Source organism: Colius striatus, chromosome 2 (assembly GCF_028858725.1).
Source record: "Colius striatus isolate bColStr4 chromosome 2, bColStr4.1.hap1, whole genome shotgun sequence".
Taxonomy (NCBI): domain Eukaryota; kingdom Metazoa; phylum Chordata; class Aves; order Coliiformes; family Coliidae; genus Colius; species Colius striatus.
In genome coordinates, this window is record NC_084760.1 from 54,209,897 (window position 1) to 54,235,281 (window position 25,385).

The window sequence follows — 25,385 nt, forward strand, 5'->3', positions numbered from 1 at the left end:
TTTTCCAAGATATTTATTTACATCAGAGCTTGCCCCTAAACTACACCTTCAGTTACAGACAACAGAATTTATTATTTACCAGTTGTACAATATATTTGCCTCTTACAGAAAAGATATTTGGCAGGTGAGACACCTCCGTCTCAACATATGAATACAGCAATTTTTAAGTAGCTGCACGAGAAGATTCACAGGTCATTTTTTAAAAAAATTAAAAAAAAAAAAAGATTTGTTTTGCAAAATCCTTCTTCACCTGTGGTATCACTTCAGCCCTTGACGAGATGACCCACATTTCTATGAGGAGTCAGTTCAGGTTCAGTGCCATGCTTACTCTAGAGCTTTACAGAAAGACATAAAAATATCAGATAACTTGCAGTTTGTCTTTATATAGCATAGTTTTTCCCCAAGGTGATTCTTCAGACGCTCTCATTAGAACAGAGAAGGCAGCATGCAGCTTTGAAGTACTATGACTTTTAAAATATATAACGTGTGTAATGCTTTCACTGTCTAAATGGTAATTAGGTTTTCTGTTGCACAACAGGCAGGGTGGAAGGGGACAGAAATCCATCATGGCAAGTGATTAACATCTATTTCTCTTCTTTAAGCTTTAGTTTAAATAATGTTATTACTGTCTAGATTCAACACAAAAATTAAAGGTGCAATTCTCAAAACCACAGATGGGTGGAGAACTATAACCACGGTAACAAGCAGCAGATTTCCCTACAGACAGGAGTATGGGCAAAGCTTTATCATTAGTATCACCATTCAGTGCACCAACAGATGCCAGTGCTCAAAGGCAGTGAGAAAACTGACAGTGCAAATGAACACTGGGTCTGCATCTCTGTGTGAGTATCAGTGAATAGTAAAATTACTATCTCCTTAAGCACTATACTTTGAAAGCAAATTTTTTTTTAGCTTGGTATTCTTTTACACAAGCTACTTCCTATTTCCTTGGAAGAAAGCAGTCCCTGAACAAAAGAAATTTCAAAAGGCACAGAGATGTTTATTATGCGGTGGACTAAGCAAAAGAAAAATATGCAGATACTTTCAAAAAATAGCCTCATAGTGGTCTGAATACTAATTAAACCAGCAAGCCACACTGATCTAATGCAATTTTATTGTAACATTTTAAAAGTACATTCTGACTTTGAATAAATAATTGAAAAAGAGGGTTTAGGTTGCCAAGCAATATGATCACCCCTACACAAGTTAGATGATGTAAAATTCTGGAAAAAGTATCAGACATTCTTTCCTTTCTGCTTTATTCATATAAACAACACACAGTACTGCCTCTAACCTAAATGCCAGAAATATATATCTTCACATGAGAAGTGCAAAGCTGCTTGCTTTAAAATTTCAACATTAACATTGCAACATCTGTTTCTGCCCTGTATCAGAGAAAACAGTTGAATCTCCCAAAACAATTTTTGTGACACACATAGGAAGTCTTGTAACAGACAGATGTTCCATAGTCATCAGCTCATTCATTGCACAGAAACATTTTGATAATTATTGTCTAACATCTCTTCTGATCTTTATGTAATTTCTTACCTTTTTAGAGACTTGCATAAGAAAAAAAAAACAAAACAAGTTTCTTAGAAACCAGACTTCCATTCATTTGCTTTATTCCTAAGAGAATTTGAAAGCCAAGGTACATATAGTTTCCAAGAGGGAGTGGGAGGACAAATGAAAGTAGATTTTACACTTGTAGTTACCTTTGCATAAGGCATTGCATATCTCAGTGTTCCCACAAGGGCTGTGAATGTTCAACTTTAACAGTTATAAGACGTAACAGCAGGTTATGTGCTCATCCAATCTGTTTGAAAAGCTTTTAAAATTAGAGGCATCAGAATGAGCAATACCTGTATCTTCATAAACACCAGCTATAAAATCCCATCAACTTATTGCAGAGAGTTATAGCAAGTTGTTGTATTATTTTAGACAAGCATTTCTTGATTACACTGAGTTCTAGCTGAAGATTTCAAGATGCAAGAAAGGCAAACTGGAATTGTTACTACCCTATCTTCAAAACAACATTGGACCACAACATTTGATTCAAGTATTGCTTAAAAAGCTTATAGCTCGTCATCTAAATATATAACCATGTAGCCTCAGGTTTAGCATCCTCCTGTAATAAACAGTCTGACTAGCTGCAGTTTAGTGGTAAGCCACAGTTGCCCATGCAGCCATGAACCAGACTCCAAAAGCCAGGTTTAAACTGATGGCAGTGAGACAACATGCCCAGGCTAAATATCAGCCGCATGAGTAGGAATGAAGAAAGCTTTCACCCAGCACACAGCAACAGCCCCTGGTTTAGTGGGCAACAACCAAACAGGAGACAGGTAATTGAACTCTTATCTTAAACCTATCATACTGTGCAATCTAGTTCAAGTCACTAGATCCCTCTCATCCCTGGAAAAATCAAACTGCTTTCTATACAACAGAAAAGTCTCCTGGACTCGGCAGGCAAGACTGTAGAGCACTATGATGCAATAGTAGCTTAATCGCACTCTGTAAAAGGTTTCATTTAATCCGATTTGGGCAAGCATGTGCTTTATTACTCACCAATTACGTTCTCATGCCATTCTTGCAGACCCAATTACAAGAAGTCACAAAAAACAGGAAAATAGAGATGCTTCTTAGAAGCATGAGTACATTCTTTATATCACATGCTTAAAAACAAACAAACAAAAAAAAAAGCAAAAAAAACCTCTGAATAAATTTTGGGGATAAAGGATATTTTCATACTCAATATACTGTTTTCCTTTTTTGTATCTGGTACATTGCTCACACTGCTTAATTCATAGGCCCAACTAAACAATTATTTTCTTCACTTGTAATATTACAGTTCTAGAAATAACTTTGAAATAGACTACAAAATCCTTCAAAACTGGATGTCTAAAACATACTTTACACAGAGATGCACCTGAACAGTTGAGTTTCTTACCTAGAAAGAACACAATCGGAGTGTTCAACCATCTCAGGCAGCAGTTTATTGCATGAGAAGTACTATGCTGTTAGGCAGCCACAAACACTGAATTGAAGCCACTTTCCTGAAATATTACTCTTATTCTGTCAAATAAGAATACAAGTTTATAAATGAAATAAAAGCAACTATTTGTTAAGATATTCTAGTTAAGATGAAAACTGCAGAAATTTACACCTATGCTGCCCCTCCATCCAGAAAAAAAAAAAACCCCAAAGTTAACACCACACAATTCTTACAGCAATATGTTTCAAATAGCTTTAATAAAAGGTCTGCCCATCCAACAGTCATACAAGAGCTTCTGTAACAGCATTAATTACCTTCCACAAAAAGCGCTGTCTCCTGTCTGTCTGCTATTTCCTTTTCATAGTCCTGTGCTTTCATTAACACTAAAAGAAGCTATAAAAGCCTGGCTGTCTACCACCCTTATTTTTCCCTGAATGAGATAAGACATTTTTAGCCTTAATGGTAGATTTTAATAAACAGGTGGAATTTTTCTGCTTCAGTTTGCCCACAGCACAGAACTCTAGCCTCAAGCAATTGTACTCACCAACATTATGATTTACTCTATTTCTTTATATTAAATGGCTGCCACAGGCTGCTGTACTAAAATCATCAACACGAGAATATAACTTTTGCCAAGACACAGGAGACATTCCATTGTAAGCTTTACCGTGCATCCTTACATCACATTACTTAGGACTTGCCAACAGAGTCCTGTGCGTCTGGAATTCACATATTGCCTTTACATAAAACGTACACGTGGGTTTTCAGTTAGAGAACTATTCATGTGCTTGCTTTCCCTGTGAACACCAGATGTTTTCCACTGAACATTTAAAGCCTTTTTTAATTTAATGTTCAAGTTGGACAGCCATTTGCCTGCACAACACAAAGTTTGAGTCATTTGACTGAAGAGGCTGACAGGTTCTCAAAAAAAACCAACCAAATCCACAAAGAAGGCAGATGAAGCAATTCACCTGAAACAACATCTTTCCCTAAAAATACCTTAAGGGCTCCCAACAGAACGAACATTAATATGGCAAATGCATATCTAATTTCATGTCCTACAGATAAAAAGATGCCTCAGTTGCATTCTTTTCTACTTTGCTCTCCTTTCAAACGCACTGGCTTAATGTGGGTGCCTTGCTTCCAATTGTGCTTAGATCTCCACTAAGCCATTTTGGTTCCCTACCCCACCAGGCCATGAACCCAGCAAAAGTGGGGCTAGATTTCTGTCTGGTTGGCTGTAACTGACTCTGCATAGGGTTTGTGAAGTGACAGAACCAAGAGGTTGCTTAACAGAGTCACTGAATCACACTCTTGGTAACTTAGATGAAGACTCTCTGCATCTTGTAGTGCTATTATCCTTAAGCAAGCAATTTAACTTACCGGTTTGGGACATTTCAGATGCCGTAAGATAACCTCTTCCATCTCCAGCTGACACTTCATGAGAGCATAAATCTCCCAACAAAGTCAGGGAAAATGCCTACAAGCCCTATAAGGATGCCTTTAACTTAAGAATACGAGGTATCTACCGACCTACCATATTTGATTCCTTAGGCACTTAATTCATCTCCTTAGTGGTTTTTATAATTTTTTTAAAAGGAATTTCAATAAAAAGTATTTATCAGAAAGCACTGCAAAATACTAGAAAAGAACTAGTAGACAGAAAAATACTGAAGATTATAGGTAGGTAAATAAGGCAGGGGGGAGGGGGCAGGGTGAAGGGGAGAAGCCAAGATTCATTTTACAGCCCTTCGACAAATGGAACAACAGCTACAACATGTGAGCTTAAGGTCACAAATTACTTGGAAAAAAAAAATTCTTTCAAAACGCATTGCATCATCAGTATGTTGCCAGGAATCACCACACTGCTTACCCAGGACATGTCAGCTTCCTTTCTTTCTATCTTGTTCTTCAAGAAAGGTACCATCAGGGAACATAGCTTTTTCTGTTTGAAACCCAAACCACTCAATACTTCGACAGCTGCACTTTAACTCCTTCCTTCCTCCTCCTATGAAGGCCTCCACAATCTTCCTCCCTGTAGAAGTACGCTGAATTTCAGTCTACAGGAACTGAGGCTTTAATAATTCCTGCCACTGAGTTTCTTTTCCTGTTTTGTTCTAAGAAAAAGAGTTGAGAAGTAAGTCTTCTGAAGCACAGCACTTCAGCCTACTACAGGTTATTGCAGTAGATCGAACCTTTGCTCTGCAAATGTCAAGTTGTAGAGATTCAATTTTAAAACAGAAGCAAGGCCAGAAAAATCAGATACCACCTCCTAAAACAAAGATACTGAAACGGGTTTCGTGCCTCTTTCATCCACATAGTACTGTTCCCTCACCACAGCCGAAACCAGCACCAAGTTGACCCTACCATTAAGTACTTCAACTCACCAACTTGAATAGTTTTCTGTCAAGTTTTCTGACGACATTTTTTTTTCCTCTGTCAGTTGTTTGGTTTAGTGAGTTGAAGCAGTCTATGGTGAACGGCTACAGTGGAATTACAGCAAAGCTTACAGCAGGGGAAGGCAGTCAAAAGTGGTAAGAGACTTCCCCATCTCTTTTGGCAGTAATGAATATTACTGAGCTCACCTTGTCTCATAAAAGCCACCAAACAGAAACAAATCTTCCCCCATCCTGGCGCTGGACCCAACCAAGCAGCAGCACCAGGATATGAAGCAGTAGGAAAGCAAATGGTTGAAGTATGCAGGAAGGCACAAGAGGCTGATTACCCTTCTTCAGCAGTGAGCAACCTCCTATAATTTTGTCATCACTCCTCCTCGTTAACAGAGTTCTGCTTACACCCAAGTACTGCTATGTCAAGTGTGTATTAGTTCTCAGATTAGTGCTTTAACTGCATGATCACAAAGCTTTCTTTCCTTCAGACACTTCTGAATTTCCCTGCAGCATTACTGAGGCTTCTTGCTTAACCTAATGACTTTCAACTAAACTGCATAAAAGTCATAATGGAAAACAATTAAACAAACAAAATAAGTGCTGAGTTGGGAAGCTCCAGAATTCACACTGCCAGTGCAACTTCAATTCAGTTCTATGTAGAAAGACAATGTGAAGTAATCTTTAGCTGTGAAGTGTGTTTTGCTGACTTAAGACCATTGCCCTGTTAAGTTCAAAGGACTAGTGCACAGGATTGACCATAGAGAATCAGTGAATAAAATTATTTCCTCCAGGACTTCTATTAGGTGACTGCAACAGTTGAGAGCTTTGTGAGCATTTGGAGCACTGCATGATCATGCTCTTCAGATATTGATTCCACTTTACCAAGGAGGTTTTCATTCTGAAAACATGTCCAAACAATAACACGTACAATTTCCAAGCTAGTTACCTTGTACAAGAACAGCACAGCTGCATTAGTATGGTACTCCACCAATAGCTTACTGTTTAGCAGGATTAATTAGCCTGGGCAGAGCACCACATTAATGTGATTATATTGCTTCTAGTACCTGAACTGGCTCATTCATTGTTTTCTATTCCTCTCCTCTGAATAAAGAGTTCTGCTTTTGCTATTTTCTAAACACCTAAATAATTCAATCACTTTTTGTTTTTTTTTAAGACAGAGGAATGAGACTTGGAAAAGATTCAAAGTCAGATTTATCTAACTCAAACAGTGCATCTCTTCCCTCCATAGTCTGTACCCCCTATTACTATTCCCTTCTAATAATTTATCTTGCTCATATCAAGATGCCACCTTTTCCAAACTGCCTACACACCTGTAAATGTTCCCTGGACATCAGAAATAATGATGTCCTGCAACAAATAACAGCAACAAGAGCAGACTGGAAAACTTCTAGCTTTAGTATAAAGGCATCATCATTGCCTTTCACTTTCCCTTATTTTACAGATGGGAAACAGGTATCACAGAAGGTACCTGCTCAAAACAGGGTCCACCTCTCAAATCAATGAGTGGAAGAGCAGGAATACAAGCCACAGTCTCCTCATTCACAGTCTGGGGTTCCTCTCAGGACACAAAACCAGAGTCCACTGTGAGGTCTGCCAGCTATCCAGATGCCATCAAAACAGCCATGGGGACACCTGAATCATCAGTGGAAGTGCCCAAAGTTCTAACAAAATACAAGCATGCTGGTATGCTCAAAAGCAGTTGTGTCTCTTTGCTCAAGTCTTCCTAAAGTAACCACCACAGGGAAGACATTCAGAGCAGTCAATGTTAGGTAAAAAACTGAGCAGTTACAAGAAAATGACAGTGGTTTTACAACAGAAAATAGTGGGCAAAGTTCACTGCCAACAGTACTGCCAGATCCTTTTTCTTTTGAGTTTGCCTGTAACTCATCATCAGAGGAGAAACAGGAGTATTACAGTGCCTATTAGTGTCTTTGGCTCACGTATCTTAATCTTAGACCTTGTGAGTCTAATACAGTGGGATGGTTACCACACACAGACCTTGAGAACAACCATATTGTTCTCATGGAGTGGAAGGTAGCGACAGCAACATAGTATCCACTCTTTCATGCTTCAAAAGTCTTTTTATTTCCTCAATATGTTTCTAGCAACTTATTTTTTCTGATTATTTGTCATACTATGTTGGTTTCAATATTAAAAAAGCCTTAAGACTGTTTATAGTCCCACTTTTTAGAAGTTTCATCAAAAAAAAAAAAGATGAGTATGCCATAGGAAAAAAAAATGGCTGTGATTTCTATTAAAAAAACTTTGTTAACATGCTATAAAGTCACAGCATTTTATTGGTTTGTGATTGCAAATCATATTGTACTGGCTAGACCTCTGAACACTTATTTCAACTTAAAAATTAAAACAGTAAATGAACAAAACTAGTATCAACTTTACAGCTTTCTGCCCCCTCAGCTTTAAGTCAGCATGTTGATGAGACAGAGCTCTTCTAGGACTGAAATGCGGGCACGAACAATCATTGGTTTGGATTTTGTTTTTTAATTATTTTCCTTTAAAATAGCCTGCTCCCTTCTGTCAAAAATATCCACAAGAACAGTTTAAAATTCTGAGCTCTAGGTATATGACATACATCATACAATGTAGAAGTGAAACCCAAGCTAAAAAGAGTATGAAAGCAGATTCTTTACATTTGCACCTCCAGCACAGAACCACCAGGCACAAGGCGAGAAGCTTTCAGACACAATTCCAGTTTCTGTGCATGTGCACTACTGTACAAAAGTTTATACTTTAAAACGTTAAAATTTAAAACTATTTCTAAAAAGACTGCAGATTAGAATTCCAGCTTGACAGTCAAGTATCAACACTAAAAAAAAGTAATAAAGAGCTTGCAAAGACAGTCGAAAGCAGAATGAAAGTCAATACATGAAACAACATGAAGTACATTAACACAGAAAAAGAAGTCCTGTTTTATGGTCAATGAAAAAAACCCAAACAAGTATGCTTTAAAAAGAAAAATCAAACCAGTCAAGGCACTGCAAAAATGCAAGAAAATTAAGTAAACAACATGTTATGGGCACACAGTGAATCATAAGAAAAGGAAACTCCCAGGAAATACACTTGGGAAACGAAGTGCAGTACCTCTGTTATATTTTATGCTTATACAGCCAAAAAAATCTTGTTTGAGGGGTTACAGTGTTATTGGTGGCTCCTGCGTAGAAGTGGAGGAGAAAGAAGAATGAAGTGGAAAGAGAGGAAGAAAACTGAAGATAAGCTGGGACACATATGTACTTATATATACACACAAATATATAAACACAGGTACAAATACACACATGTATCCATATATAACAACTTGGACTAGTTGGCACACAGTGGGGCCAGCAAGAGTAGCAGCTTATTTAAGTTCTATCTTCTGCCTTGTTTATTTACTTATTGCAGTCTCCTACACTACAGAATCATGTGCAGCAGGTTTGGAGCCTCATTACTTCTAAACACTTCTACATGGCAATTCAAGATAACTGGAAAAAGAGATTGCTAGTATTTCTATTTGTTCCTTATGCCTCGGAGAGGTTGTTTGACTAAAACAGAAGACAACCTAGTCACTGCACACAAAGATTTGGTCCGTACCTTGCACTCCTTCAAAATACCACTGCATTGGTATTTACGACTTATGATGCTGCTCAGTTTGCTAAACCAGTTAAACTGATGAAAGGACTACTGAGCACAGAATACAACTTGAGATTTGTAGAAGCTTATTATCTGGTGTTCCCTGCGATGTCAAGGCTCACATTTCAGTCCACTCTGTACAAATACACAATATAAACAAATCTACCCAAATAAGGTTAGCGATGCTTCACAAACACAGAAATACTGAGTTGTTACCGACTCACTCCTAGTCTCATTTCCATCACCAGAAAACAGGAAATGTATACTACTAACTCATAAACCCTAAACCCACTGATCTCTGCAGTCAGCTGAAATTGTCAGTTCGATACATAATGACAGTAAGTTGAACTACATTATCAAGGAAATTCCGCTTCTGCCAGAGGGCTCTGTCCAGCTCTGCTAGTGACACTCTTGCCTATACACAGTTTGGAGAATTCCGGTAAGGAAGGACTTGTAAAACGGCACCTGAACCAACCATGCAGCACGAACGAACAAGACAGCTCAGGGAATACATCAAAACACATCCAGTTCAAGCTGCTTTATCGTTATAACCCACACTGACTGCATTTTGCCAAACGTCCTCAACTCTTCGTACAGCCAATATCGCGGAAGAGCGAACCGCACGGACCCCAGATAGACCGCGACGTCTCCCACCCGCGCCCCGCGCTTGGGAGCTCTCCCGCCCGCCCAGCGCAGGACAGCCCGCAGCGACTCCGCCGACGGTGCGGCGCGGAAAGGGTGCCGGTCCTGCTGCCCGTGCCAACCGCGGCGAACCCGCGTCCGAGCCATGGGTGCCCCTCGGAGCGTCCCGCCACGGGGCTCCGCTCTTCCTCCCCGAGGCCGCGGCCCCCAGCCCTCGCCCGGCCCTCCCCGCGGCGTCCCACAGCGTGTCGGCACTCGCCGGGCTTTTCTTCCTGTGTTTTGGCGCAACAGCTAGCGAAGTCTCGTAACGTCGGGGCGGAGGCGCAGCCGGCAAGGAGGGCGCCCAACGCCAGCAGTGCCGGGTCCGCAGGCTACGTTCCCTCCGCGGCCGCGCAGGGGAATGAGACGTACCGCGGACTGCGAGGGTGCACCCGCAGGGGACAAAGCCGACATCCGTAGCGGCTGCTGAGCGAGGGCCAGCCATAAAGACACCCCTCCCAAGAAGGCAGGAGGGCTCAGGGCTACACCTGACCCTGCAGTCAGCGACCTGTTGCCCCGCGCGGGAGTCCCGAGGCGCGTCCCCGGGAGTGGGACCAGCCGCCACCACCCACCTCTTTGATTTTAGCTCTCTTCTGACGGACGGCGGGGTCAGCGGGCTCCTGCCCCACGGTGCCGACGAGCTGGCGGAAGAAGCGCTGGGGGAGCCCCGGGGCGCCTGCCTCCTTCCTGCCGCGGGCGTCCTGCAGAAGTTTCTCCTTGTCCTGGCGGATGTCTCTGCGAATCTCCTCGGGCAGCTTCTGCAGCGTCTCCTTGGCCTCCCGCAGAGCCCGCTCGTGGTCCGCGCGGATCCGCTCCAGGCTGCCCGCACCGTCCGCGGCCGCCGCCCCCGCCGCCGGGCCACCCCCGAGCTGCGGAGGGGCGCGAGGCTGCCCGCCGGGCGGCGGCGGCGGCGGCTGCAGGGCGGCCGAGTGGAAGAAGACGCCGCTGAGGAGCTTGGAGGAATCGGGCAGGAAAAAGATGGCCCCGAAGCAGAGGGTGATGAACGCGCTGAACACCAGCAGCAGCACGAACTTCTCTGTCAGCCGGAACGCGCCGGGGCCCGCCGCCTTCCTGCCCCCGCCGCCCGCGCCAGCGCCCGCGGGGCCACCCAGCGGCCCCGGCCCCGCCGCGCTACCGAAGAGCGGTAGCAGGCTGGCGGCGGGCATGGCACCCGCGCAGCCTCAGCGCAGCCCAGCGCGCCGGGACCGGACCGCACCGCGCCGGACGGCTCGGCTCCGCCGCCGCCCCCCCTTCCCGCCTCGGCGGCAGAAAGTTTCCCCGGGCGGACGCAGCAAAACTTTTCCTTTCCCCGCGGCCGCGCTCCCCCGTCAGCAGTACTCGGCGTCTGCGGGGCAGGCGCTGTCAGCTGCAACCCATGCTGCCGAGCCGCCGCCGCGGGTACCGCTCCCCGCTCCGCCCGCGCGGAACTGCTGGGCAGCCGGGGGCGGAGCGGGGCGGGGCCGCCGCCGGCCCCAATGGCGGGGGGGGCGGGGCGCGAGAGGGCCCCGCCGCTCTGTCGCCCTCCCGCGTCGCCGGACTCCGCGGGTCCCGGGCGCCAGCCCCAGGAAGGCTTTCCCGGGCACTGCCGGCCCTCTGGGGGCGGCGCAGCGGCGGGGCCGCACGGCCGTGGCAGCACGGGGGCGGCCCGAGGAGGGCGCGAGGTAGCGGCACGTGCCGGCGGGCGGGCACACGCGCGCACTGGTGCACACACCAGCCGCCCCTCTGCGCGCGGACGCACGAGCACACACGCGCGCGTGTGTCCCCGCGGCGCTGCGCGCGGGCGCTCGCACGCTCAAGGACGCCCGTGCACACGCGTGTGCGTACGTACGCCGGCGGGCGTGGGAGCACGGCCGGGTATCGCTCCTTGCCCGCTGCTCCGGGAGCAGGCACATCCTGTGTGAGACAGTCAGGGATTTCATTTCATTCTCTCTTTCTGCAGATAAAAGGCAGGTCTTTTGCAAAGGAGTGAGTGTGAAAATTCGACACATCGTCTACGCTAGTGCAAATGCAAAAAGAATATGTGTTGCCACAATGAAAGGTGTTCGAGGGGCAGCCAAATTGCTGTGTCGAGCTCCCCAAGTCTTCCGTGAGAGGAAAAAATTAAAAAAAACCAACCCCAAACCTCTCCCCTGAGTTTATTTTACTTGTGTTAAAGAGCAATGCAATAAACAGCTGGAATTTGAGAAATTGGGAAAAACAATAAAATGTCTGGTCACTTTAACTGAACAAAAGAATCCAGCCGACACCCAGAGGTTTATCTCCAACTATTTGGAACCTACCTAGACTTTTACAGCAGCTCAGCACTGTGAACTTAAACGTTTCCTCTGAAATGTGAACAGCAGAGTCAAAATGTAAACAGATGTGCTGATTCCAGAAGTTAGGATGCTGAGGTTGTTTTGTTTGTGTGTCTGCATTACTTTATTCTGCAAGGGGAAAAGAGATGAAACAACGGTAGAGGGAAGCCTGTGCCTTAAACAAGGGTAGGAGAAGGTGTTGTGTAAGCTGTAAAGATGTAATTTCTGAAAATGGGCTTGGCATGGGCCTCATTCTGTTCCCAGTGGAATTAAGAGGAGTTTTACCATTGACTTAATGGGAATAAAGCAAGGCCATTGCCCAATGCTTTTCTAAATCCCATTCTTTAGAAGTTAGAATATGTCATAGATTAATTAAAAACAGATTTAGAGAAGACAGCTACATAGAAATGTTGGTCTGAGTCTTGCAGAGCTCCCATATGTCCGTAAGTAAATGCTTCTGTAAAATTTAAGGGTTATATGTGAAACTGAAGGATGAGGGTCCCAATTTTGCATCCAGTGAAATCAGTAATTTGCTTCAGTTTTTATTCTGATTTTCTTTTAAATTCTATTTTTTCCTGAGTTGCATTTCCCCACATTTCGATGTGAGTCTGTTCCTTAAACTAAACAATAAGCACTATGATTTTGACACACATTTCCCAGAAATGTGTAATGTAGCCTGATAGCTGTGCCAAGATAAAACTGTTTAGGACCGAAGAATTCAATCTGCATGGAAAAGCAGATAAGAATCTAAGTGCCCTTTTTTTTTTTAGCTATGTAAGGTAGCAAAATGGAGTTTAGCTATTGAACGGCAATTGACTAATGAAAAAGCTTCCTAAATGGTAAAATATCACTCTCAGCTGCAGCAGGCATTTTTTCCTTCAGTCACTGTGTATGTGGGCATATAATATTTTTCACAGATTGTCCTCAAAACTCATCACTACTTAGTTGATAATATTTGGGAGCAGAATTTATTGCTGGAAGAAGTGCCTTATTTCACTATTCTAAATTCCCTAGGTTGCCATGTTTCTGTAGGACTTCATGAACAGAGACAAGAGTTGAAAATGACACCACAGGGAGTTAGGCTCCTGTATCTCCTAAACTAAGGCCTGTTGCCTTCTTTTGGTGTCCCTCCTAAGTGCTAGGGGTTAAATATGAATTCAGGCCATGACAGATTCATTGCCCACCTCATAACCGTCTTTGGGGCATCCTACTCATTGCCTGAGCATAAGGGACATGATAACCAGCATTTTCTATCCAAAGACAGAAATTTTCTAGCTTCTGTGATGAGATAATTGTTCCAAGGACAATGATAATCTAGGCCCTAACATGAGACTTCTCCTCTGAACTGGTCCCTAAATTTTGTATGCAGAGTATTCCTGTTGGTAGCATCTAATGTTATAAACAATTACCAGCAAAGTCATGTGGTAACTATTCAATGGGATTATTGAGGCATGTAAAGTTACTGGTGTACAGAGCTGTTCACAAGATGAGGGCAACAGAGGCTGAAAGAAAAAAAAAACTGTCTCAACATTACTATACACATTTTTTTTTCTTTTTTTTTTGGTCAATAATTTACTTTAGGCACAATACAGAACTGTACAAGATGTTCCAAAGGACATGAAAATAAGAGGAATGTCTCAGAAAAAAATACCTCAAATTCATCATAGAACCAAGGCTTGTACAATACTCAGTTTTGATTGGTTGTGTGCCACAGGTAACGCAGCTGTGAAGTCAAACCACGTTGATGAGTACTTAAATAGTGTCAAAAAATCCCCCAAAACCATGAACAAATGAAGCCTGGTGTTTACAATAATCTAGTGACAGCTGTGCGAAGCCCACCTACCTGCACCAGGACTTGCACTGAAAGATTGCTTTCTGATACAGTTTTGTCAGCGTACCCACCTAGTGGGAACATTTTGCTGGCTGATGCTTTGGTTTGGTTTGCGGATCCTGTCCAGTTTGGTTATACCAACAAAACACTGGACTGGATCTCTCCCGTGGAAGGAAATTCTTCTTCTGTCGGTTCAACTGCAGGATCAGGAATCATTTTCCATCAATCATGCGCAGGTCAGGCATTTATAGAAAGGTAGAACTGATACATGAGAAGTGATGAGAGGGATATTTGTGTAATCAAGGAACAAGGCTCTTTTCTAGAATAACTGTTCTGAATGGGCAAATTTGCTGTGTGTTGACTGAAAGGCCTGGAAAAAAATTCTCTTGCTTCTTTTTTGTTTGTTTGTTTTTTTTTTAAATCAGCCACCCCTAATTTTTCATTATTCTAGCCTTAGATCTTGCCTAGTGATAGGGAATTAGCCTTCATAGTCTTAAAAGATGCATGTAACAGGGTGTAACAGTTGGCCCATTTTAGGTGCATTCAGCTGAAGCAGAGGTACTGACTGATAGATCTTTTTGGATAGCAAGTTTGTAATGGTACCAGTCCCTTACAAGGGGTTCCCATTGTTACATTCTGGTTTAGGCTACTGTAAAAAATTACTTGATAGGTTACTTTTGAAATGCAGTAGTTTTGCCCAGCTCTTCAGATAGACTTTTAACAGGCTTGCATTTTGGGAATGTGGTTCAAAACCTGAAGTTAGACATCCAACTTTTCATAGAATAAGTAGCATGACATAGACTCAGGTTTCCCAGAGCTCACAAGTCGGATTTACAACACACAACGTGCTGTTTGGGAGGAGGCATTAGCCATTTGAGGACCAGATGTGTATCAGATGCTCTCTGTCTCTCTGATTTTGGTGCTTGGCTGCAGTTCTGAGTTCAATATGTGTGGAATGTGTGATTCACAGCTGCAAAAAGTTTGCTTGATCTTCAGTGCTTTGAGAATAAGGGACCGCCTCATGCTTTTCTTTAAGAGCTCAAAAGAGAGAAGTGTTGACCACTTATTTTTTGAGTCCTGTGGTTAGAGCAGTTGCTCAGGAAGTTGGAGATCTGTGTTCAATAGGTTTTGTAGTCTCAGGGGATTAAAATTATCCTCTTTTGCCTTGTAGTTATATGCTGGAGAACAAGTACATTCCCTACCACCTTTCATTTTGAAGTAATGCCGTGACTCAGAGGCAGGCATAGGACTCTAAAGCCAAAAAGGAGAAAAGTTTTTCCATAAGGAGTGTTGCTCAACAGCCCTGAAATGAGAACGTGGTGCTCCCAGAGATGCCTACAACCTAAGAGCCACAGTACCAATCTGAGAGATGGAGGACACCAGTTTCAAGCGCTCAAGATTGCTGTCCTAGTTGAGGATGAGAAACAGAAGAAAAAATCAAATTCTGTGACAGCCTTTCTCAAACTTTTTCTCTAAGCACATGAGATCAATGTGGCTAATATCCAAACTTTATAAGCATTGCAGAGACCTTCTTACTCCACTGCTTCAACTCTTTTCTGACATGGTCCCTCAATGCTATGAAAGGTCTTTTTTTCTACTAGTATCTTTGGAATTACCCTTCATAACTCCTTCCATCTCCACCTGAGGGAAGGAATAATTTATTTCTCAAAAAGAAGTGTCCAGCTAAGCTCCCAGCTAAGGACAGTAAACTTCTACCCTTTCTCTATTTTCCAAGATTTTAGAAGGTACAGAAGATGAACTGCAAGTAATGTTGCCTGAAGAAAATATTTGACTCTCATTTTATAAGAATATGGAAGATTAAAACCATTTTCTTCAAGAAAATATTTGACTCTCAGTTTATAAGAATATGGAAGATTAAAACCATTTTCTTCAACATCAAAAGAAGCTTAAGTCTTGAATTTGAACTCCAGCCATATGCAGGATTGTTCAGTACTAGCATGAAGCTGTCATACTCAACTCCAAATGACATGTTTGGTAATATCTCACTAAAGTATTCTTTGCTTTTCACCTTTTTAAATTGTTTCTGTTATATATTTGCAGTCCCTCAAGCAAGCAAACAAGGCCATGGTGTTATGTGTGCTAGGGAGAGGTAGGAAAATAAAGGAAATAGAGCTAAAAACTTTTGTCTCCCTTTCCAGAACAGTTTATTAATGCTCACATCCTTGAAGAAATTTTAGGTACAGAGCTAAAAAATGGAAGTTCATGTTTATGGTATTTCACCATCTAAGATTCAGGTAATCCGTATAATTATAGCAATCAAGGATGAAGTTGTTTTGAGAGATTCCATAAAATTCCATGTGGACCTTTGATCTTTAAGAAATTATTAAAAGTCGTGACAGTTGTCTCTATTCTCTTCCCTTGTCTCTCAGAACTGAAGAGACTACTGTTACATAGAGGTTGATATGTCAAAGATCAAAAGCCTCCAGATATAACATATATTTAAGGGACAAAGCTCAGTGGATTGTGAGTGAATGAAAACAATTTACTACTTTGCTTTGCTTTATCTCCAATAGCACTAAAATACGTTGTGCGAGCACCATGACTGTAGCAATTGCTTTCTCCCAGCAGCATGTTCTTGGCATGAAATTTGGTGAGAGAATCCTTTGAAAACAGACTTTCTTTCTTTTCAAAGGTGACATGATTTCCTGAACCAAAGGGGAGAAGCATTGTCAGAAAACAAAGCAAGGCCATTGATGTTGGGTTTTGCAGTCATTTAACAGCTGTATTTGGCAGCCAGATGATGGCAATAACTGAATATCTTGGTTGCTAACCAGATCTGGCTCTTGTAATATATAGCCCCAAGGAAAAGTGCTTAGAGTGGAGGTTACTAACCTGAAAACCCTGCTAAGATAAAAAAGCATGTTATAATAGATGATAGGAAATATCAAGAGATCTTAAAGGACACTGTGAATTATGAATTTATTTCTTTATATTAAGAATGCTTGATTTATACAATATTTTAATTCTATGTTTAATGTTTTCTTGGCTATTTCATAAAATAACAAAGTTGAAAATGTTCCTGGCCTTTTATCGCACTGAGCATGTGTGATGCCACGTGGATTGTGTAAGAGGCTCTCATGTAATAATTGCAGTGGTGTCCCAATACCTGTCTCTTCCTGTTTCCCTGACTAGATGAGTTAATTCTGCTCAACAGCACTTTGTAATAGAGCAAGTACAGACGTGGCTTACTGACTGTACCCAGACTGACTGAGGCATTACTCCAACTTTATTTACTTTTGAGTCTATTTTGAAGCTACTTTCTCTCTAGATCTTAGCTGGCTTTAGGTTTACAAGCAGCAGAGGTAATGTAGTTAGTTCTTTTCTTAGATAATCTTTCCTATTGAATATATTGTACTGTGCACTGTCTCTGTCATCTGGAAAAAATGTGGTGCACCTTTTTCCAGTAGTTCTGAATAGGAACACTACACATTTCCTCTTCATGGACTTTTGTTCAAAATCATTGTGGCTGGTTCCATTAATCCTTGATGAATCCTCATAGTCCAAGCCACAGAAGCCTCTTGGTGACAGAGAGTTAATTTACTTATTTTTCCTGTCTGCCGTGTGTGTTCTGACTCACCTTGACACATAGTGATAATACTTCAAATGAGTCCAGCTACCATCTGACAGACTGTATGAATTTTTTTCAGTAAAATCACTCTCAGAGTTGTGGCTCTCAGCTGTGTACTGCCAGCTGGCATATGTGTGCACAACATCCATGTGTCTGCTCTGATCTTACATAGTTGTGAATTATTTGTTTTCTCTAAATGAAATCTAGGAGTTTCATCCTCGGTTCAAATTTCATCTTTTATCCTACTGAAACTCCCTTGTTTGATTTATTTCTTGGGCTAAATGATGCAGGAAAAAAAAAAAAAATGAGCTAATCTGACCTTTGCTCTTGCTGTTTGGCTAAACCAGGGTATTATTGAAGACCTAGATAAGAAAAATGGCTTTGGTTTTTTTTTGTCTGGATGATGGTGAGCCTTAGTTTCCTCAGCTGTAAAATAATAACTAACCTATTTCGTAGTGTTACGTAATGTATAGAGTTTACTTTAATATCCTTAGATTAAATGTTTTGAGGTGCAAAGTTTTGCTTTATTTTCCTTAGAAATTAAATTCTTCCTAGAATGCCCAATTACTAATCCAACGGTTTATAGTACACCACTGACAGTCTACCCTAAGCCAGTTCTGGTTCATTTCACTGTTTTGACTGTCTTCCTGAAACATAGGTCTACTTTTTCTTCCATGTATATCCAATTGTCCCTGAGTCTTCTGCTTTATTGACAGCTGTATTGCTTCAATGTTACCTGATGCTCAGTTTCATTGCTGCAACCCTGAGCTTTCAGTGTGTAATGCTTTCCTCAGTTTAAGGCATCTTTGAGTGCTTTATGTCCCCCAACAGCATCGCGCAGTATGGGATCTCAGACTCAAGAATGACAAGTATGAATTAGTAGCAAACAGCTTTCAGTCAGGCAGATTTCTATTTAAGACGAGACTCAGGAAAATATCCAAGGTTGAAAAGGGAACATAATTATTGAGTCACAAGCAAACGTTTCTTAGGGAAATGGTATTTTTTGACTCAAAGAAGATGCGGAAGACTGAAGAATGTATTCTTTACTTTCAAACTGATATCTGTGACATGAAAGTCTTTGTGCATGTAGTGTATTGTCTTGAGAAAAGGGTAAATATTTCTATATAAATCACATCTACAAAGTGAGGTAAAAGTAGAAAAAGGTGCTCTAAGTTTTCATAGTTTCATTCCTCTCTGTATGTTTCTCTAGTTCTCTTTTATAGAGCCTGTTCCTTCAATAGCCCTGCTAGCAGAGTGGGAACCTGCTTTTATCTTGAATAAACCTACAGAGTAGTTGCAAATGTGGAAAGTGAATAGTTAGTTTTTGTAACAATGCTTGAATATTGATATATGTAGATAATATATCTACTGTAAGAGGTAGCGTTGAGCATTTTCTCAAGTTAACCAGTAACTGGATACATTTGAAAAATATTCATGGTCTGTTTCTTGTTCCTGACTCATCATTGGCATCAGCTATTTTGTTCAAATGAAAACAATTTGCATGTCGTTCCCCTTATGTATTTGAATCAACAGATGAGAGATGGCAAAATAAGTTAATTGTTAACGTATGTACATGAACGCAGAGGACAAATTCCAAACAGAGCAGAATGAGACATTTGGGTAAGGTTGTCATGCTCCTAGAATCACCCATTAAATACAGGTTTACCTTAGTTCCACCTTTTCTCCCCAAAGGTTAGAGCAGAGGCAGTTTCTTTTAATAGATAACACACATTATAGTTTTATCTATATTGTTGATTTGCAAACTGCTTTGAAACAGATCTTTAAACTTAGGATTTTTTTTTCTTTATCAGTCAGGAGTGTTTCCTGACAGACAACAAAGTTTGCTGCATAGTATTTAAGCAGCTGCAAGTAATTCATTCTTCTCTCTAGTTGGAGTGAAAGAAAGAATAAATCCATCTTACCTAGCAGGCAGGAAAAAGTAATGTTTCTCTGATGGTTTGGGCTGGTATGACCTATCCCATGCCTTCTGTGAGAGCTGGAACATGCTGCTTTTGAAAAAAATAGATGGGGTTGTCTTTAAAGATCATTATCAGAAGTGGTTTGGTGTCATGCTGTCTTTTACTACAATCTCACTGTCTCCTTCAAAGAAAGATTTTCTGTCTTGTGTTGCCTCACATTTACTCCTCTGTTTCAGTTCATAGTGACAATTTGATAGTGCTGTTAACTCGGCCAGAAAAATTAATAGTTAAGTGTTTACCTCAGAATGTTAGTGGAAAACTGTTTATACAACACTACTAAAAGATAGCATCCTGTTTGCAAAATTTATATCAGAATGTTTGAAAAAAAAAATGCAAAGAGCTCTGAATATACCGGAAAGAAACTTGAGAAGTGAGTGATGCTGTGCTACTTGGTTCTGTTTCTTGAAAGGGTTGTTGCACTGGGGGAGGCTTGTGCTGACTTATCCTTTCACCAGTCTTATTCTCTTTAACAGTCTTACAAGGACTGTAGAGAGGCCTCCACAAGACATCTTGGGGACCACACCTTCATCATCAAGGACTTTTTGCACCTCAGACTGTTCATCACTGATGTGTTTGTGCCACATGTAGCCATCCTGTGGTGTCGTAGAGAGGTGTTAGCTTCATTTGAGCCGTTGCCCATCAGCATCTCATAGCAAAAGTGGGCAATGAGGAGCATGGGCCAGTGCGAGACTTTAAGGCTGCAGACTTGCCTACAGTGTGCCCCTATGTCCTGCTGTCCTGAAGGACTGACCAACTATCACTTTCCCATCCTTTTGTAGCCTGCACAGAAGGAGGCATCTCCCCCCAGACTGGAGATGCTCTGTTGGCATTTGCTGCAAGGGTCATTGGTCCAGCAGTTCTCTGCTATGAGGGGAAACTAGAGGCCTGACCCAGAATAATTCAAGACTGACAATGCAAATTTGAATGATTTGTCCATGGAATATGGACCATACGGCACACAAACTGCTGGAAGGACAAAGGCAGAGAACAGTTCTTAGGGCTGCATGTGTAGGGAAGGAAAAGTAAGGAACAGAAGGTAGACATCTGGGAATAAAAGTCTGTCCTTGAGGCACTGTGTCAGGAAACCAAACACTGTCATGAGATATTAATTATTGCCAGAGTCACAACCAATAGTTGTTTTTCAGGACAAGGCATCTTTATAGTTGTCTCTTGCACTAGCCAGAGGCAAGAAGGAGACTTTAGAACAACTATCTTCACCTCCTCTATGCACTACCATTTCTTTCTGACCTGCAGTCATCCAGGTCTTGACCAAAATGGTCCACAGGGATAATACAGGCATGGTATAAGCCTTTCAAAATTATGGGTGAGATCTTTTTTTTTTTACCATTACTGCTGAATTATGTCCTGTTTTAGTCAATTGGATTACTTACTGTGATGTGGAAATAATTGGTGTGATGGAGTATCATCCATGTGCTCTGAAGCCTTGACCAACAAATTCTGCATAGGAGCAGCGCTCCCTGCAGTGTTCCCTGCAGCTGAATCTGTTTATAAGCATGACTTGAATGTTAAGCCATCAGGGCAGCAGGGCTGTCACCATACTCATCTACAAAGTGCCTCATAAACAGTTAATGCAGTAAACTAAATATTAAGATGAATGCCTAAATACATAAGTAAAACACAAATAATAATAAGAACTAGGAAATCTGAATAGGTTGCTTTAGCTTAATGCACTAACCTAACATGAGTTACTCCACTGTCCTTCCCAAAACAGGATGGGTGGATGTGGAAAGTGGATGCATAAATAGAAGTTGCTGAGTTATGTCCTGTGTCAAGCCTGTCTAGTGCTCCATCTCTTTTGTTTTCCTTCAGTTTTTAGCTGTGGAGATTTAATCTGAGCTACTCATCCTGAAACAGACAACTAGATGGGATACCAAAGAGTCTAAGCATTTAGGAATATGGGAAGTAACCAGCTTTAAAATTTAAAAATGCCAGCTGTGTATTTTTATAATAGTAATCAAATATTAGATGAATATTATTTTTTAAATTCCAAGATAATTTTTACTTTAAAAGCTATCACTAACTCACCCAGTCATATGATATTTCCAATGTTTACCACTCCATTGCCAGTGTTTTTTGCTCTACTGTAGGTTAGATTGATACTGGTAAAAGATGCGTTGAGGTGGCAGCTGGCCAGTACTAAAATTTCTCTCTCGTACTCTCCGTACAAACCTGAAAGAGACGATGTGTCCTGCCTAAACGTTTCCCACAGGAACAAAGAAAAAGTAGTAGGAAAGAAAATAGTTTCCTGTCTGAATTGTTTGCTCAGCAAGGTATTGCTAGAGAGATTTGAATGAGTTTTGATTATAGTTTAAGGTTTTTCTTAAAACAACTTTGTGGGATTAAGTAAGCCAGCCTTGCATAACTGTAAGCACACCAGATTGCCTTGTTTCCAAGCAGGGTGGTGGCTGCTTAAAAGGCTTCCTTTTAATTCACTCTTTTCTTTTCTCCTCTCACATATCCAACATTACAGCAATAAACTGCAAAAACTGATTTTAATTTGGTTTTGTTTCCTTTTAATAAAAATGAATAAATTGTCTTATACTATATAGAAATCTATTAGTTATAACGGCACTAAAAACTCTGCTGTGGACGTTATTCAAAGGCATAAAACTACAATGAATGGCCAAACACGTGTGTTTGCCTTTTTTTTTTTTCTTTTTATGTGCAGAACTGAGATATTTACAAACAGAAATATAACCCTGCAATGTATTGTACTCAGGTTGGTTGTGGTCATCAAAAGGAATCTTGAGATCAGGCTGTAGTGCTCTGTAGGTTGATAAAATATGTCCCAGCTTTGCTCAGTCACAAGCACTGAGTCAGAGGGATCTGGCTCTCTTTGCACCTTGATGAAAATCAGTTTTCAAGTTGTGGTGCAATACAGGACTGAAACAATATTAAGTGAAGAAACACTTTCTGGAGGTTTAAAAAACCCTCCTGGATGTGTTCCTGTGTGACCTGATCTAGATGAGCCTGATTTAGTAGAAGAGTTGGACTAGATGATCTTGAGAGGTCCCTTCCAACCCCTACAATTCTGTGATTCTGTGAAACACATCAAAAAGAGAAAAAAATATGCTTTATTCTTTTTTTAAGTGGTCCTGATCTGTGATCTCAGTAAGTCTCCAGTGTCTTCCTTGCGCCCAGGCATGGGTGGGTAGGAAAGAACACTGTCCCTCTCTTTCTTTTACCTCATCCCAGTTGTTTTCCTTGTTAATATAAAACACACTAAAAGGCTACTGAGAAACATCAGCAAATGTGAGATGCAGTCAAATCTAGGTATCAGAAAGTATTCTGCAGTACTCCTAGATCTAAAATAGCTTACAGATATTTTTTTATGAAATATAAGTTAGTGGTAGACTCCTTGATTCCATAAATGGTCTGAATTTTGGTGTCTTAGAAAAATTTGTTTCCTAAGCAGAGATTACTAGTTTTTAATATAGATATTAAAATCAATTGATGCTTCTTTTTTCCTCTTGTCTTTTGTTTCCCTTCTTGCCTATAATTTAAGAGGCCAAGACACTAAGTAGTCCAGTAAATATGTTAAAATATTTTGTCAACATAATTTGTTAGTAATAAACATTACAAATAGAGCCCACAAAGTAAGATAATTTGTAGGTAGTCAAGCTTTCTCTTTCCTTTTCTGGGTGCTTGTAAACAAGGACAATTTAAGTAATGGGAAAGATTATAGTCTGGAGGAAGGCTACCCTTAGCCTAGTAAGGGCAATTTCCATGGAGTATTCTGTAGTCCACGGAGAAAGATAAACCCTTTCAGAAGTGATAAAGTAAAGCTGCTTTGGTTTTTTTTTTCCTGAATATCTTCTGGAAAAGACAGTCTCTCCATGAGCAGCAGAGAAAACTCCTGGAGCTTATAGAGTAACGCCTGTGATAATCGCCCAGGAGCAGCAGACAAGCACCAGTGGTTTCTTCCACAGATATAGGAAAGCTCTGGAGATTTTGTTTTGTTGAATCCAATGAGGAAGTAGGCAAGTGAATGAGCTGGTATATGATCTCAAAAGAAAGACCACTCTTGCCTGACAGCAGTATGTGCTAGTAGCTATATCCTTGTTCATAAAGCATGAGCTATTAGTGTAAACAGGCTTTTCTCTCTTACAATCCTCTTACAAGCACTGAGTAAAACATTAGGACTTGTATGCAGTTTCCAGTCACTGCATTAATGAAAAAGAACTGAATTGTACTCTGACAGATCCCCATCACAGAACTGGTTCAAAGCCTTTAGTGAGATGCACTAAACTGCAGTTCATTATCAGTGTTCTTGATTGTGATGCTATCTATCTATCCCTTCTTGCAGATGGGTCCTATAGTCCTGACTGTCCTTTGCAAGGATTTTTTACCCTTTGAAGGGGTAATAGAGTATCCCTAGTTCAATCTGGCAGTGCCCGTGCATGCTGAAATGTTGATGGTAGGTACTGAAAGCTTGTGCACTTAAGCGTTTGTAAAACTGGTGTAAAAAATAATAGTCACCCCCCTAATACCTTGGGTCTTTTCCTTTCTCCTCAAGCCCCTGCTTGTTACATTACCCTCACAAAATAATTTCTCTTTTATAAAAGCCATCTCCACATAAAGCCTCTTGTGCAATGACTCGAACAAAGAGAAACATTATACGTATGGAAGGTCCTTCCTTATGTGAAGAATTGAGACAATTCCCAGCTTACTCAAATACAATATTGTTTCAGTTTTCCCATTAGTATGGGGAAAGATAATGCTCTGTGGTGGCTGGCATTAATGCAAGTGTCTTTTCTGTCAAATCAGGGGGTTCACAATCAAAGGACTGCCTCTGTCCTTGGGCTTGCTTTAAAACTAGCTTTAAACACACTCTTTTTGCTTATTCAGGAAGCTGTCATTAAGCAGCAGCAACCTTTTATTACTAAATTTAGCTGGATTTGAATAAGTGACCTATAGGTTAACATTTCAGACTCTGTTACTAATTAATGGAGTCATTTGAATTCCTGATAGATTTATTATTTAGTGCCTGGGCTTAGATATTTTCCTTCATTTCACAAAGGTGATTTTCACATACCTTTTGTGATTTGAAAGCTACTGTTATTGCTGAGCAAATTTAGTATGCTTGTTTGTCACTTTGCTGTGACAAACAAAGTCCTGATTACTGCAAACCTTTGGTCACGTTCTTCTTTTTAAACGTGGAGTTAAATATGTTCCTAAAGGCTATGTTGAGGCAGGAATTTGTCAGTCTAAGTTCTGCCTCCTGGTATTTCCCTTGGGTAAAGTGCTATATGCTGATTTTGCATTGGGTGTGAAAAGGTAGTATAGATATTAGTAAAATATGTCTTTACCAATCCTAACACTTTTATATCAAACACAAAGCACAATTTTCAGTTGAAGAAATTACTTTTTCTAGCATGTGAGATATTCAAGCTGCAGGAAACTGTTACTTGTGAGAATATCTGATACTATTTCAATGGAAACCAGTGAGCAACTGAAGAAGATTTGGCTGATAATTTGGTTTAAAAGTAGAAAACTCCACCTATAGTATAATAAGTAAACTCAGGCATCTGAATGTCAGAGGTCTAAAAAAATTATAAAATACTATTTAGAAGTTAAAGGTAGATTCCTACAAATATGCAGTTTCTTTTATATATCAACAGTGACTGAATTGTAATCCCATGTAAATGTTTCACTGACAAAAATTGCCAAAAATTGCACTCTTGTAACAAAATCTTTATTTTGTAGTGTATTTTTTTTGTATGTTATAATGCATGCAATGTTTGTGAAGCAATGTATTTAGAAGTATGATTTAAAAATAAGGCTTTTAAAACTGAGAAATTATTTAGAAATAGAATATAATATCATGAAAAGTAACTTGATTTCATTCTTCTAACTGGAAGACAGCTTTTCAGAGCTGGTTCTACAGATCAAGTGGTGCACTGGGGAAAAAAAAAAAAAAGGGCAATTTCAATGTCAGTTGTAAAACTTATAACTAATTG

At 40.8% G+C, this 25,385-nt stretch overlaps 1 protein-coding gene across 1 annotated transcript in view; it reads right to left on the reverse strand.

The window, feature by feature from the left end:
* The window catches only part of MAN1A1 (mannosidase alpha class 1A member 1), a 146,724-nt gene extending 135,601 nt beyond the window's left edge, over window positions 1-11,123 (reverse strand). Inside the window, exon 1 of the mRNA XM_061990598.1 lies at window positions 10,284-11,123. Within this exon, the coding sequence (XP_061846582.1) occupies window positions 10,284-10,877 (594 nt within the window). The 5' untranslated portion in view covers window positions 10,878-11,123. The remainder of the gene's footprint in view (window positions 1-10,283) is intronic.
* Window positions 11,124-25,385: the final 14,262 nt, after the last annotated feature.